Source organism: Egretta garzetta, unplaced genomic scaffold, assembly GCF_000687185.1.
Source record: "Egretta garzetta isolate BGI_Z169 unplaced genomic scaffold, ASM68718v1 scaffold453, whole genome shotgun sequence".
NCBI classification, from domain to species: Eukaryota; Metazoa; Chordata; class Aves; order Pelecaniformes; family Ardeidae; genus Egretta; species Egretta garzetta.
The window spans coordinates 354,643-370,170 of NW_009259175.1; the positions used below are offsets into that span (position 1 = coordinate 354,643).

Genomic DNA, 15,528 nt, shown 5'->3' on the forward strand with positions numbered 1-15,528 from the left:
TCCCTACAGTGATGATATTTAGCAAAGCATTATTGCAAAAAAGTAAGACATTTTGACTTTTTTATCACTTGCTTCATTCTCAGCTTGTGACCTTACCATTCTGCTTGTTATTATATTAGATCTTACATTAGGGAATAAAAGCAGAGAGATGAAACATTCTGAAGGTTAGCCAGACTTTATGAAACATGTGGTGCTTTATTCTCTTCGAGAATAACAAACTCACCAACCAGACCTTAAGAACCAACTTCGTAAAATAAATACAGTGGTGATTTCTGCCAAGGGCATAGGTTAGGACTCTGAACAATCATTAGTTATTTATAAGAAGGATCAAACTATAACTATTATAGTTTTGTCATATATTCTTTATTTCCATCATAATCACGATTAATGAAGTGTATTGACTGTTTAGGAGTGTAAGTGGAATGTGAACTCAATGAAAACATACTGACTTAAGCATTCATTTTTAATACATTTTAAGATACCTAAATATAGGTTAGAAATAAAAGGAGCTAATTCTCATCACAATCAGGCATCTTTTGCACTGATTTTCAGCTTTAACTTCTCCTAATATTTGGTTCTGAGTTTGAAAGGTTCTAATTTTTTCTGACTTTCTGGAAAACCTCTGATCAAGAGCCACCCACTTTCCTCCAGCTGAGGGACAGAAGCTAAACAGAAAAAAACCACAACAAACCCCCAAAACCCCACAACAAACCACCTAAAATACCCTGAAACAAACAAACAAAAAACCCCAAAGTTAAAACTGTCAGCCAGATGGAACATTTGAATATCTTATATACAGTCCTTCCCATTAACAATCAACACAGTTGTAGCAGACTAAACATGTCTTCCAAAGCAAATGTTAAATACAATTCCCTCTACTTAGAATCAAGTCTTGCCTGCATATGTTAAAGCTCTCAATGCCCTACTGTCTCCATAAAACACAGTTAAATTTACCTTTTCTCTATTTACCCAGAAAGAATTTACTTCTTAGTAAGAAATTATGTGAAGAAGAATTTAGTTCCTTAAGTCTTGTATTCCCACGTCTACACTTTTCTTCTACTTCAGTACATCTGAATATGCAACAAATACCTGTCTCAGTGGTGCTGTCACTTATAATAGTGTGTGCTCAACCCTTGTTTATTTTGGTATGACCTGATCTTGTTAATAGCTAAATTTGACTTGTTGGGTATAGCTGATAACGATCTGTTCCTAACAATTGCTGTTACTTTTATTCCTTGTGAGGCATAGAGAAAGCTAATGGCATTACATACATCACAGCATATGCCTCTCAATGCTGTGCAACAGCTGTCATTTTGAATGATCTTCTGAAACAGAAATGAGCTGGCTCAGTATCATTCACTGGATGCCATCTGTTGTTCACACCATAAGTACCAACTAGTAAGGTCCAAAATGCATGGCTTTTCTTATTGCATTTGAAACTGCCATTACCTTCTGAAGCCTACTGTGTCTAGTCATGTGAACTGGCAAAAGAATAAATCACATCGGAGAAGGGACAGTGAATGACTGAAGATGCTCACCCCTGTCACAATCAAACCCTACAAGTGAATTTTGTAAGGAATCTCATTAAAGGTACATGTCAGGTTAGCACAGACCTTAATCCCAGGTCAACACAGACCTCAGTTTTCCATGACTGTTCTTCATAGATTTCCATTTCTCTTTCATTTTCAGTACTTCAGATGGCTCTGTACATACTCATTCTTTGAATCCTTTCTTCCTTCAACTGGCATGGGGGAGAACACTGGAACAGGTTGCCCAGAGAGGTAGTGGAGGCCCCATCCCTGGAAGCATTCAAGGCCAGGTTGGACGAGGCTCTGAGCAACCTGATCTAGTTAGCGGTGTCCCTGCTCACTGCAGGGGGGTTGGACTAGATGACCTCTAGGGGTCCCTTCCAACCCAAAACATTCTATGATTCTAAGTCAGATCTTTTGAGCAAACTGTAGTGTCTGTGCTTGGAAGTGGGTGACAAGCAGCTGTAAAGAAGCTGATAAAAAATCTATTCTGGAAACCCAGTTTGGGAGGGACTGAAACTATATCCCCTCTACTAATAAAAACTGTGATAAAATAAAAACATGCTTTAAATCACTACAATACAAACATGGAGATTAAAAAAATCCTTCCCTTTAAACAAACATTTAATACTACTGAGGGAAAGCTAAAATATAAAACCAGCTGCAAAACAGCTCTCCAGATTTTCCATCTTGGTGATTTTGGCATACACCTAATCCTAGATCTTTGGGGTAATATTACATTTCCTTTCTAAATATTTATACAGCAGAGTACCTTAAGCTCCGAATTCTATGTAACAGCCTGCCTAGTGCTACAGGTAAGTACAACGGCTAAGATGAACAGATGTGATTTTATCTCTTAGGATCTCTTTCCAAATAAGTTTGAGCAAAATATATTTTCAGACTTTTCCCCTTATATTTTAAATATCAACATAATAAATAGCAATGGATAGACCAAAGGAAAGTATCCAGTAGGCCAGTTCATGGATCTTCTCTAGACCTTTGTGTGATGTAACTCAAAAGGGTCTACATGACATCAAAGAGTATTTTCCCCTTCAGTGTTACTATTACTAAAAATAGCGATGCTTTTTTGGAAAACACAGATGAAGGTAGTGCTTTGAAGAGAAAATAAGCAACTGGTTCCGACACAATGAAGCCTATAATCTAGCTCAGAAAGTGTCCCGGTGGCCTAGATGACATAACGCAAAGAGAAGACAGGCCTCAAAGCAAGCTTTTCCGATAAGTAATAAAATGCAAATTATGCTCCCTTTTCACTATTTCTAGGGGGCATATGAGGATCTTTATTCCCTTTTTTCAGCCAAAGCTGTCTATGTTTGAAAAAGAAGTCTCTACTGAAAAGACACAGGTGAGAAGTGCATTCTAAAGAACTACGAGAAAGCAAAAATGTACAATGGAGAAGATAGTTGCAAGAATAGGACAGGAGGCACAGTTTGTGGAGAAGACCCTAGACAAGAGTATGGAGGACAATGCAATTATTGTGGAAAGTATTAGACTAAAAGCTTAATATGAGGTGATGAACAAGGTGATATAATTGTAGAAGTGTTCAGTGAGGAAGAGGAACTTGGCTAGGAAGTTAGAGCAAACTAAAGCTGGGAAACTGGAGTTGTGGGCTGGTGAGGTGTGATGGGTTGACCCTGGCTGGTTGCCAGGTGCCCTCCAAAGCCACTGTATCACTTTCCCTCCTCAGCTGGACAGGGGAGAGAAAATATAATGAAAGGCTCATGGGTCAAGGTAAGGGCAGGGGGAGTTCACTCTCCAGATACCGTCATGAGCAAAACAGACTTGACTTGGGAAAATCAGTTTAACTTATTGCCAATCAAATCAGAGTAGGGTACCGAGAAATAAGAACAAATCTTAAAAATACCTTCCCCCCACCCCTCCTTTCTTTTGGGCTTAATTTATGTCCCAATTTTCTCTGCCTCCTCTCCCCCGAGGGGTGCAGGGGGACGGGGAATGGGGGTTGGGATCCATCCATCCCACGCTGTCTCTGCCTCTCCTTCCTCCCCAGGGGAGGACTCCTCACCCTCTGCCCCTGCCCCAGCCTGGGCTCCTCTCCCCACGGGGCCACAGGCCCTGCCAGGAGCCTGCTCCACCATGGGCTTCCCACGGGGTCACAGCCTCCTTCGGGCACCCCCCCCCTGCTCCGGCGTGGTGTCCTCCCCGGGCTGCAGGTGGGGATCTGCTCCCCCGTGGGCCTCCCTGGGCTGCAGAGGCACAGCCTGCCCCACCATGGGCTGCCCCAGGGACTGAGGGGAATCTCTGCTCCGGCGCCTAGAGCCCCTCCTGCTGCACTGGCCTGGGGGGCTTACTCCTCTCTTCAGCTGCAGTTGTGCCATTTTTCTCCCCTTCCCTTCTTAAACATGTTATCCCAGAGGCGCTACCACCGTCGCTGATGGGCTCAGCCTTGGTTGGTGGCAGGTCCATCTTGGAGCTGGCTGGCATTGGGTCTATCAGACATGGGGGAAGCTTCCGGCAGCTTCTCCCAGAAGGCACGTCTGTAACTCCCCCACTACCAAAACCTTGCCAGGGCAACCTAATAACTGAGGTAAGCTATCCAGTTACAAGAGAGGAAGCATCCTCTCCAAAAAGTTACGGTGGGGCTACACTTCAAAATACTGGTGAAACTGCTGCTTCTGTAGACATTCATACCCCTATATAGACAATATATTTGCCTAGTAACTGCAACAGTAGGGGTTCAACCACTGAGCGTTGCTGTCCAGGAAGCACTAGGCTATTTGTATTTAATATGGTTTAGGTAACCTGGGGTTTGTGTAGACACTGTGTTAACACCAGCTAGAGTTGTACAGCTACATTGTATTATCAGCACGTAATAAGTCAGTGTGGTGGTTTTGAATGATTTGTCACCCACAACCTAAGGTTAAATCTTACTTCCTACTGGTTCTAAAGGCAACCCCCCATTAATTTCAGAAACACAAGGTTTTCATCTGTGGGTCTTCAGAACGTCAGTTTGTTGTCTTTAGGCCACACTAAAGAAAATATGATTAAAAAATTAAATTCAATAGTCATTTCAATAAATAAGCTCTACATCCTTCATATGGAATTTAACTTCTTGAGAAGAAGGAGAGTACAGAGTAATAAAAGTGTATGGTCTCTATGAGGATAGAAATTTCTATTTTTTATTTATTGATATGTTTTCTTCCCTCATTTTGTCTTAAAATTCACTCTTCTTTCCTCATGAAATGTAAATCTGTTCTGTAGTATTACTGTAAATGTATTACATTATCACCCACAAAGACTCTCGAGATGACTTCATTTTCATTCTGGGTTTGATCCCTATAAAATTGGTATTAAAATATTCTGTGGGCTTATTGAATGAAAGGTGCTTTATAAATGTAAGGTATCTGTAAAGCTTATTTAATTTTGCATTATTTGCAGTGATAGAACACTTTTCATTTCATTGTGTTTGGCAGAACCACTATAGCCCTTTGGGAGTCTTTCTGATTTCTTAGGAGTGTATTAATACTAAGAGTATTGAAGACTAACACACACATATGTATGTGTATGCTTTTGTACAGGTAACAAGTTCTGGGTTTTCAAGGACACTACTCTCCAGCCAGGTTATCCTCATGATTTGATAACACTTGGAAGTGGAATTCCTTCCCATGGCATTGATTCAGCAATTTGGTGGGAAGATGTTGGGAAAACCTACTTCTTCAAAGGAGATAGGTTGGTATAGGAATTCTGCAAGGAAGCAATTTGATGGATATCAGCTAAGCATGTTAATCTTTTCCTCTGTTTCTCAAAAGAAGAAGTCAAGTCACTTAAACAGTTAATTTTCCATGGATGAAACTAACCGCTCCAGCATAGAAGGCTATACTGTTTTCATGTTTCCTATGACCTGAACTATATTTGTGTGAATATACTGAAATGAGTATGTGTATATCCAGTGGAAAAGTTATGTTTTAGAAGTCAACAGGAAAGCCACAGTTGTGGCAAATTTAAACTTAAGCGTTCAAGGTAATGTAGTTATGTACACTCTTACCTATTCCTTCTTATCCACATTTCTAAACCCTAGCACATGAACAGGCAAGGCATGGTCAAAGCTTTTTAAGGTCAGTGAAAATGACTTCTCTTCTACTATTTAAAAATGAGGTAAGAAATGGAAATAGCAGCTAAACCAGGAAGCTAGAGAACCATTTGAGCAGTTCCCTAGGAATTATTTTAAAATAAATCTTACAGTTCCCTTCAGAGGGGACACTTATTTTTATGATTAATAAAGAAAGAAAAAATTATAAAATCTGAGTTATTTTCCAGTCCTGAAGAGACTTGCACTAGTCACTTAGTGTCTCTGTGTCTTCATTTCCGTGTCTGTAAAAATCAGGGAAAGAATATTTGTCTGCTTTATAGAGATGGCAGGAGAACTCATTAATTTTTGAAACCCTGCAAGTTATCTGAATGATGGATTTTGCAGGTTTTCAGGATGTTACAATGTTTGTTGGTTGATATGTCATTGTGCAAATTCTGAGTGCTCAGAGACAAATTAGTCTTTATTAATAACTGTAATGGTTTTATTAGTATTATTAAAAGTATGATGACTGCTTTTGTTACTGTGTGGTACTTAGGATTCTCAGACACTAACAGTATTCATGGATCACTTAAGAAATTAATTTAATGCACATCATAGAATATGTTTAGCATGCTACAGTTGATCATTTTAGCAGTACTGTAAGATTGCACTACAGATTGCCACAACCGATTTTATTGTTAAAGCTTTTTTAAAAAAAAAATTCTCCAACACTCATGATGAGAAAAATAGACAACTAAATAAAAATTTTGTGGTGTTTGAAAACTAGGTATCATTCCAGGCAATCAGTTTCCACAGTAAGAAAGAAAGCCACCTAAATAATTTGCTTCCCATGGTTAAGTAGATTTTTAAAAAAATGTAAGTTCATTTTCAGCTAGTAGTTTTCCACCTCCACACTCTTGGGAACATATGTACAGTAGGAATCTTATGTGACCTGTACTTCCTTTAGGCTTTATTCAGCAGTGTCCTTATATATTTCCACGTACAGGCAGCTACTTATACTCAAGACTTTCCTGAAACACTGGTGTTAATAACAGAAGTCAGAGAGAACTATCAGAGAAACTGTCTGTTGACTGAGAAGTTACTACTTAGAGCTAACAAGCACAATGAAACTCAGCAGGGTATAAATGCAATGCAGCATGTTAGAAGATCAAACAACATGAGCCTTGCAGAGATAATTGAGCTATTACAGGATATTGACCACCAGTGGGAATAAACCCATATACCACTAAGCTTCTCAATGTGTATTATTTATATCACATTTTTTTTCTTAATGTAAAGTTGGAGTTGAATTCTTCTGTTGGTTTTAGTAGTATGTGTAAGTCCACTATAGGGGTGGATTTTTTCCTGAAGAAGGCATAACATAAATTTAGCTTCTTGGTGTGAGGAGGTAGGAATGAAAGGGAATCAAAAAAGTTATGCCAGCATCAAAATAACAAAGTATGTTCCTGCTTATGTAACTCAAGGACCTGTGTACTTATTTTGTTTTGACAGTAATCTGTAGTTAAGGACCTCCAGGGCAGATTCTAAACAGAGTTAAATGTCCCAGAACAGTGGTATACATAAAAAAATTTAGAGCAATAGAATACAAAGCATCAAATATTGGCTATAAAATTAAAAAAAAAAACCTAAACCAGTAAGATTTGAAAGTCCAAATAGTAAAAGGTATTGTAATACACATATGTCAAAGGCAGCTCATGTATGGATCATTATTATTAATATTTGAAACGATCCATTTAAACACTAAAGATCATTCTTCCAAATAATTGTATGAAAGATAAAGAGGTGACAAAAGATGACTACAGAAACCCCTTTTTTATTCCTTTCCTACAGAATTGAGTAGTGTAGGACGAGATGATAATAGGTTTGCTGCACTTCTTGGCATATGACCTTGTTTATGCCCCTGTCTGGTGTGACAGATTTTTGTACTTTAGAATTTAAATAAAGTATTTTTTTATTAATATTAATATTCATCCAATAGCTCAGAATATCATTAAGTAAATAGGACTAGATAAAAATAACCTGTTTTAGCAAATATTTTCCAATTCCCTTTTTCTAAAGCCACGAAGTACACTTTCATTTATTTTCCCTCTGTTATTTTATCAGTCTTTGAGATACAGTGACAGAATTTATGTAGTTTGAAAAGCTCAAATCATTCAAATCATCACTGGGGAGTCTGCTTGTGAACATTTGGCATGCCAAGAAGAATCAGGACTAGGCTTTCCCTTACCATGTAGACATGCTCATTATTCCAGCACATATTTCTGAGCTAGTATCACGATCAGTCCTTCCTTCACAGAATTTCTCATCAATGCTGAAAAAAAACCATTTTGGACTTTTGGTTGTGCACTGGGTGTGTCATTAAAGACTTGTTTTTTAATGACAGCGTATATTTTTGAAAGTCCTATAGGATATCTATTTCCATCATGCAGCCTAGTGGAAAACCACAGAGGTTAGTAAGAGAAGGAGCTCAAAAAGGTGAAAAGATTGGAAGAGAAAAAAAGGAAAATGAGTGGAAGTATGCAGGAAAGAAATAGGGTTCTGGGAAAGAGGGATGGAGGAAAAGGTAAGATAGTTGATAAAGAAGAATTGCAGATAAACATGGAGATTTGAAAATAGAATATCAAGCTCAGCAAAGAGAATAAAAAAACAGGGAGAAAGAGAACAGGCAAATGTGAAAAGACAATGCAAACTAAGGATGAAGAAATGCAGTGTCAAAAGATGAGCAAGAACTGGTTGCAATAGTACAGACATCAGAACTTTGTTTACTACTTCTACGTGTTTCTTTCTCCATGTAAACTCTGAAAGATGTCACATTTCAAAACAAAGAACATTGCTGTGTTGGCTGGCTACTGATTCATATGTTACCTGATTAAGAAATCAGGCTATAAAAATAATTTATGCACAAGAAAGAAAAAATAAATACAAATGTTTTTTAATGTAGGTTGCCAATTCTTAACCCATTTGAAATCTGCCACCTTTAAATTTCATTTAAAGTTTAAAGCCAGAGAAATGCCCACAGGGAGAAATACAGAGGAGTTTAGACCATGTTGTTTTTAAAAAAGGTTAAGACATGAATTGGTTAGAGTGTCTAAGTACTTTTGCAGGGACAAAGCATCATCCACTTAACTACTCTTTAATATATCAGGAATGATCATAACAAGGATTTCTAAAAGCTGAAGTCAAATGAATTCAAATTAGAAAAAGGTTCAAGTTTTCAGCAGTGACCAGATTATCAATGGAAGTGATATATTTTCAGGCGCTTGGTGTCCTGGAATAGTGAGTGACTGCCTTTTTATGTACTTTTTAACATGACTAAAACTGATTTGGAAAAAAAACAAATTCTCCAAGAAAACTATGCTCTAAATTGGTATGCTTTAAATTAGTGGATCCTAAAAAAATATGAAATGAGCCACCCAGATATTATATCAGGATACACAGAGATACTGGAGATGCAATATTTTAATTCTTAGAAACAACTTATGATAAGATATGCATAGCAATTTAGACAGCTGGATAAGAACAAAGAAAATATCAACATTATCTGCAAGTGTAAATAAAATCACAAATGTAAATACTTCTTACATGTTCAGGTTGCCTAGAATTTACATGCTGAAGCTTTTTAAATTGTAGAAGGGCTGGCTGGCAATAAGGCACAAAAGCAGGTTCAATTTTGTATTACACTATCTATTTAATGATAATGAAATTAAAAGCTATTGTAATACATACATACAAGGAGTTAAATTAAGATTGCTGGGAGTATTTTAATCTGAACCTAGTGTCATTTCCATGGTTCAAATGTTATCTAAAACATTGGTATATGTTTTTTGTAGATGTTGCATCTCTCTGTGACACTGTACAGACATCCTAGGCATCAGAATTGCTGCAATACAAGTGAGATGTGTGCTGGTTTAGTTGTTAAAGTGCAAAAATCTTTTATCTTTTTTCTGCTTACATGAAACTGTTGTCCAGTCAGCAAATAGATTTCTTTGTAATCTGGTAATATGTTCAAAGAAAAGAAGTCAAATATTCCCATTTGTGGCTAATGAATGTAGCAAATGTTAGAAAGAAAAAAATACGTAGTTACTCATCTGCTATCTTAGAAATACTTATTTATTTTGTTTTGTCCTTTAAAAACAATTTCAGGTACTGGAGGTACAGTGAAGAAATGAGATCCATGGATCCTGGTTATCCCAAACCAATCACAATTTGGAAAGGTATCCCAGAATCTCCTCAGGGAGCCTTTGTCCACAAAGAAAATGGTATGCAAGCACATTTCTGTTTTAATGATTTACTAGCAACCTTTATGTAAGATAGGGTAGTAGAGGGGTGATTGACTATTCAGGTTAAGTAGCGAAGGAATTCTTAATTTATGAACAGAACGTTTCCTGCTATAGGACTTGCTGTTGTGAAAATGGCTGTTTGTTTGCATGTGCTTTTTAACACAATGGAGAAAAATTTTTCTAATTTAGTATCATAAATCTTAATTTCCTTTCTTTTTTTTTTTTTTTTGTGTCTTAATTCACTTAATTTTTTTTGCTCTCTGATGAACCTCTTAAAACAAGCTTCCTAAACACAGCATATCTCTATTTGAATTGTCAAGGTATTGGCTGTTTAAACAGCTTAGAAGGTATTACTTTTATTCCAAACAACTAGAAAAGGGAAACAAAATCTTCATCTAAGCAGAAGTAACACTAGGGATCTGTGTAAAACAAACATGTCATAAGTCTGTGATGCAGAAATGCATATTACAAGGATGTTGGTATGAAGTGCAATTACCCGTATCAAGATGCATCATCACATAGAGGAACCTAGAACCTCAGCTGGCCACACCTCCAAATGAATGAGAGCAGCCAAAATCTTCTCCATTTTATGAGAATTCAGTGTTACCCAGGGGCTGCTGGCAGGCTGCCAACAGAGCCCTCAGTTGTACAGAGTTCAGATCCCTTTGACAGGAATAAAAATATGCATTTGTCATCATTTATCATTGTGGGAGAGTTATTGTATGGCATTTATGATTTATTTTTTAGTAGGTTCTGCGTTTATTCTGTTTGCCTCACAGACAGCACATGTATATATAGCCATCTTATTTTAATTTCCTTTTAATAAGCAGATAAAAAGATTTCTTTCCTTGTATAAACCATTTCAGTCTCCTATTTCAACCTCTAACTTGATTAAGTAATTTACCATGGAAATGTTTGGGGTTTTTTTTCAGGAATATATTTAATTGCTTCCTTGCTTTATCTCTATTTTATCCAGAAGCAGAAACCCTCTCTGGATTCTGGCCTTTTGGCTAGACTGGATTTTTTGTGTTGTTTCTATTTGTTTTGTTTTGTTTTTTTACTGGAAAGTAGGTCAGTCAAGATGACATACTGCATGCATCACACTCAATAACTAACTGTAAACACACGTATATGTGGAAATAGACACAAACATTATGTATGCACAGAAAAACCTAATGGACAAACCTCTGCTTTCTTCCCTTCATTACTTTTTAAGCTTATTTTTAAAGTTTTACATCCAAAAGTAAATTAACATATAAATATATGTATGTATGTATGTATGTATGTATGTATTTGGGGTTTTTTCTTACCTTGATTGCATTCCACATAATAAGTTTTCTGTACTCAGTTCAGGTACATGTGTGTCTCATTACAAATGAAAATTATCTTACTGTAACACTCAGACCAGTGAGTTTGAAAGCACTGCAGAGGTAGAACATTCATTCCTAAGGCAGGAAAGACTCTTGGTTACATCAAAGCCACTTCTCTTTTTTACCCCAGTGGCTTTGATAGTCTGTCTGACTCTTTGAAGGAAGAGGGTGGTAAAACATGACGTGACATGACATTGTGGGACAGGAGGGTAGGGGAAAGAAGGCATTCTTGGGCTTCTCACAAAGCCTAAAAGGGCCCCAGGGCAGAAAGAGGGACTGAAAATGACATCATAAAGTTCCCAAGAAGACCACTAAGACATTTTCCCTGAAATCAAGAAAATAGACATCATAAGAAACAGATCAAACCTCTGCTGTTGTTTGTATGAGGAGAGAAAGGAACAAAAGCAGATGCAAATAAGTACCACAGCTTAGTTGGAAAGAAGTTGATTACATTTTGCCTTAAACTGTTTTCCTTTCTTTGGGCAGAAGCAGAGTTGACAAAGTTTTACTACATAGCTTTGGCAGGGAACATCTGAAAGCATGTCTTCCAGTTAATCCATTTTGCTTTAAAGAATACTTTTTTCTTTCCCTTGTCTTTCTATTGTGTAAACCATGCAAATGAACACCTTCAATAAGTCTCACTATAAAGGGATTTCCTTCACTGTCCACAAAAAATGTGGGTAATCTTGCAGTTACAGGCTTGGGAAAGATGAGAAAAAACAATTTCCTACGTTAGTCAGCATCCTGACTCAGTATCCTAGAAGCTTGGTAACGTACAGGTGACGTCTTTGAAACTCTCCCTGCTACTTCCCATATTGTGATTTGGTTTCTAACACTGTGGTAGAAACTCTTAGGAGGAGGTGAAGAAGACATTTCCTTTCTGTTGCTCCATGGAATCTGAGTTCACACAAAGTTCTCCAGATTCGAGAAATCTTTCTTTCAGCGTAGAAAATCTCACCTCCCAGCTAGAAATTCTGCTAAAATGGATGGTGGAGCAATTTTTAGAGAGAATAATGAGAAAAGGTAGTCTGCTTTATTAGCCCATTGAGCTTTTTTTGCCTTGTGCTTACTGCCACTCTTAATCTGAGTTTGTCTTTGACACGTTAGTGGCTGCTAAGCCCTTCCATGCTGTTTGGGTCAGGCACTGAGCTCACTACTCTCAGGGACTAGCGCCTAGAAAATTGTAAGGAGCAACTCCCAAAGCAGGCACAACAAGTCAGGAAGATTAGATGAAATCACTTTCAACAGTTGTGTGAAGTCACTTGTTCTGCCATGAGAAGCAGTAAAACTACCCAGTCCCTTAGAACTACCCTTCTTTGCCAGTAACCTCCATCCTTCAGCTGTTAATGACTGTTATCCTGGTTCCTGTGTTGGCAAAATGACAGAAAAGTTTAAACTACCTTCAGAGTTTTCCAGTGGAAAATATGCTCTGACTGAAGAATTTTTACTGGAACTATAGGGGCTGGAAATTCCTTTGCTGCTTTGATTTTAACAGTTTTAATTTGATACTTCAATGTATAATAACAATTAATACTAACTAATGTCAGTATTCTGACTTATATGTACCCCTGATGTATACATGTAAGTATTCTGCATCCATGTAAGAATATTGATTTACAGAGGTCATGTCTGGGTATGGTCTTTATATATGTATGAGATATTGATAGAGTTAACATATCAAATTTCCACACTTGAAATATTTGTCCAGCGCCAGTATGTACAGTGCTTTCTTACATACACGTTGTTATATGAAATGAAAAGGTAGGGTAACCTGTGGCTCAAAATACTGAAATTTTGCATTTGATAATATTTTTCATTTAAACTACAGATTGCTTTAAGGAACATTATATAGGCTAAAATTTTAAAACTTCATTGTATTTAAAGAATTACAGTCTTCTTTTTTGTTTTGTTCCAATCAGAAGAGAAGGCACTTTCTGAACAAGCCTCCTAACTACTGTTTTGATATAGCTCAGTATTTTGTGGTTTTTTTTCTTTTTAACCAGTGTTATACCTTTCTATAGATACACTAACACATTCTCAGCTAATAAAACTGCAAGGGATCAAGGAAAGGAAAATAGTATCTTTTCAGTGGCTAGGAAGGCCATTAGAATTACATAAATAACTAATGTAGAAGAATGTTCAAATATTCTAAAGATTCTGAAAAGTGGCAGTAGATGATGATTTGTTTACCGTTTGAGCTGCAAAATATACTATCAAGTCATTTTTTTAGAATTGAAAGAAACTAACTGCTGTTTGAATAGGTGATTACTAATATTATCTCCAGATAGCCAGTTACTGATATTTTCAGGAAGCATTGTTAACATGACAAATAGTGCCCAATCTGCCTTAGTATTCTTAGTGGCCTTCAGTACTGCAGAAAGTAAAGTGAGGTCTATAAAGTGAAGATAAGGAAAAATCTAGCTGTTTGCATTCAGTTCATAAACAGCAGGAGAAAGTTTGTCCATCCTGAAAGTTTATTTCTTAACAGATCAATGCCATTTTTCAGCTGGGATAATGAAGTAATGTAGATTTTTGGCAAGGAGTCAAGTTTGGTTTTTTTTTCCATTTAGGCATGCTGAGTAATAACACTGGATTATGTCTGAATGATCAAATACCAGCTCTTTGCAGAAAACTTAAATCTGGTTACACCTGTTTTCTCTTGCCAATGCTGCTGTTATTTCATTCAATTTCCTTCTTCTGAAGTACAGCAGTAGGCTATGTGACATTAAAGAGGGTCAGTTCTCATTTCTGGCTAGCATAGCATTGTAATTTGCTTTAGCAGACTTCCCATCTTGAAGAAGTTGTGATGCTTAAAATCCTCCCATGAGGATTTCAACTCTGGTTGGATTTTCAGTGAACGAACAAATCAGCCGGACCCTGGTCTGTCAGAGATCATATTCTCTGGAATTCCTTTAATTTTTGTTGTCATGGAAAAATAAAATCCCAGTTTATTGAATTAAAAAAAAACCCAAAACACACTGATGTTAGATTTTCTAGAGAAAATAAAAAAATGAAATTTTTAAAGAAGATTTGAAAGATCTATAATTATTCCTTACACCTTTCTAATTTTTTAATTACATAATAATGTGATACCAGTAGTTTTGGTCATGGTGTGTTGATGACATGATTTGATCCGATATGACCATGAATAATTGCAATTTTCTTCCTCAGGCTTCACATATTTCTACAAAGGAAAAGAGTACTGGAAATTCAATAACCAGATGCTCAGGGTGGAACCTGGCTATCCCAGATCCATCCTCAAGGATTTTATGGGTTGTGATGGACCAACAGATCGAGATAAAGACCGACACAGCCCTCAAGATGACGTTGACATTGTCATCAAACTGGACAACACAGCCAGCACTGTGAAAGCCATAGCCATCGTCATTCCCTGCATTCTGGCCTTGTGCCTCCTTGTCTTGGTTTACACTGTGTTCCAGTTCAAAAGGAAAGGAACACCCCGCCACATACTGTACTGCAAACGCTCTATGCAAGAGTGGGTGTGATGTAGGGTTTTGGTTTTTTTTCTTTCCCTCCCAGGAGTTTGTGGTAACTTGAGATTCAACACAAGAGCTGTTATGCAGTTTCCTAGCTAGGAGCGGGCATCTGTCAGTCTGAAACAAAGCTGATCTTTAAAACCCAGGGGGTTGCCTGTCCTGCGCATGAGTGGCGATTCGCTCAGCTGGGAAGCTTCCATGATAGACAGTATCTGCTGTTTCTTCAGTCCTTTGTCTTTCTTTGTCATTCGATTCTAGGCCTTTCCTCTGCACGCTCAATGCCCTATAAACTATCAGGATTAACTAATGAAGGGGAAAACAAAATCTCCAATGTTTCTACATTTTTCCCTTAAGGCCTGTTCCCCTTTGAAAAATTTTTTGCTGAAAGTAAATTTTTTTAGAAAAACACAACAACCCACAGCGGAACTTTCAGGAAAGTGAGAAGACCCAAAACAGCTTTGTCTCCAAAGAGGATTGCTTTCTGTCTGCTATGGATAAAGTCCTACACTCCTACTTCCAGTTTTGTCAGGTGGGAGGTTCGGATGACACGCAGGACTTCAGACTGTTCGGACAGCCATTTTCCAACAAACAAGGGGCCAAAATATCTGCAATATAGTAACAGCCTTAATAATACATTCATTTTGTGTTTTTTACAGCTGCTCTGGGCTATGTCCTCAATGTTTTAAACTCATTTATATTCATTACTATATTCAAGCAGAACCCTTTTATTGGTTTGTTTGATTTTTGGTTGGTTTTCCTGCATAATCTTTCCCAAGCTGTACCAAG

At 37.4% G+C, this 15,528-nt stretch overlaps 1 protein-coding gene across 1 annotated transcript in view; it reads left to right on the forward strand.

Annotated features, from left to right (window-relative positions):
* MMP16 (matrix metallopeptidase 16) overlaps positions 1 to 14,751 on the forward strand; it is a 180,041-nt gene extending 165,290 nt beyond the window's left edge. The window contains exons 8-10 of the mRNA XM_009635560.2: positions 5,084 to 5,234; positions 9,739 to 9,854; positions 14,417 to 14,751. Coding sequence (XP_009633855.1) covers positions 5,084 to 5,234; positions 9,739 to 9,854; positions 14,417 to 14,751 — 602 coding nt within the window. The remainder of the gene's footprint in view (positions 1 to 5,083; positions 5,235 to 9,738; positions 9,855 to 14,416) is intronic.
* Positions 14,752 to 15,528: the final 777 nt, after the last annotated feature.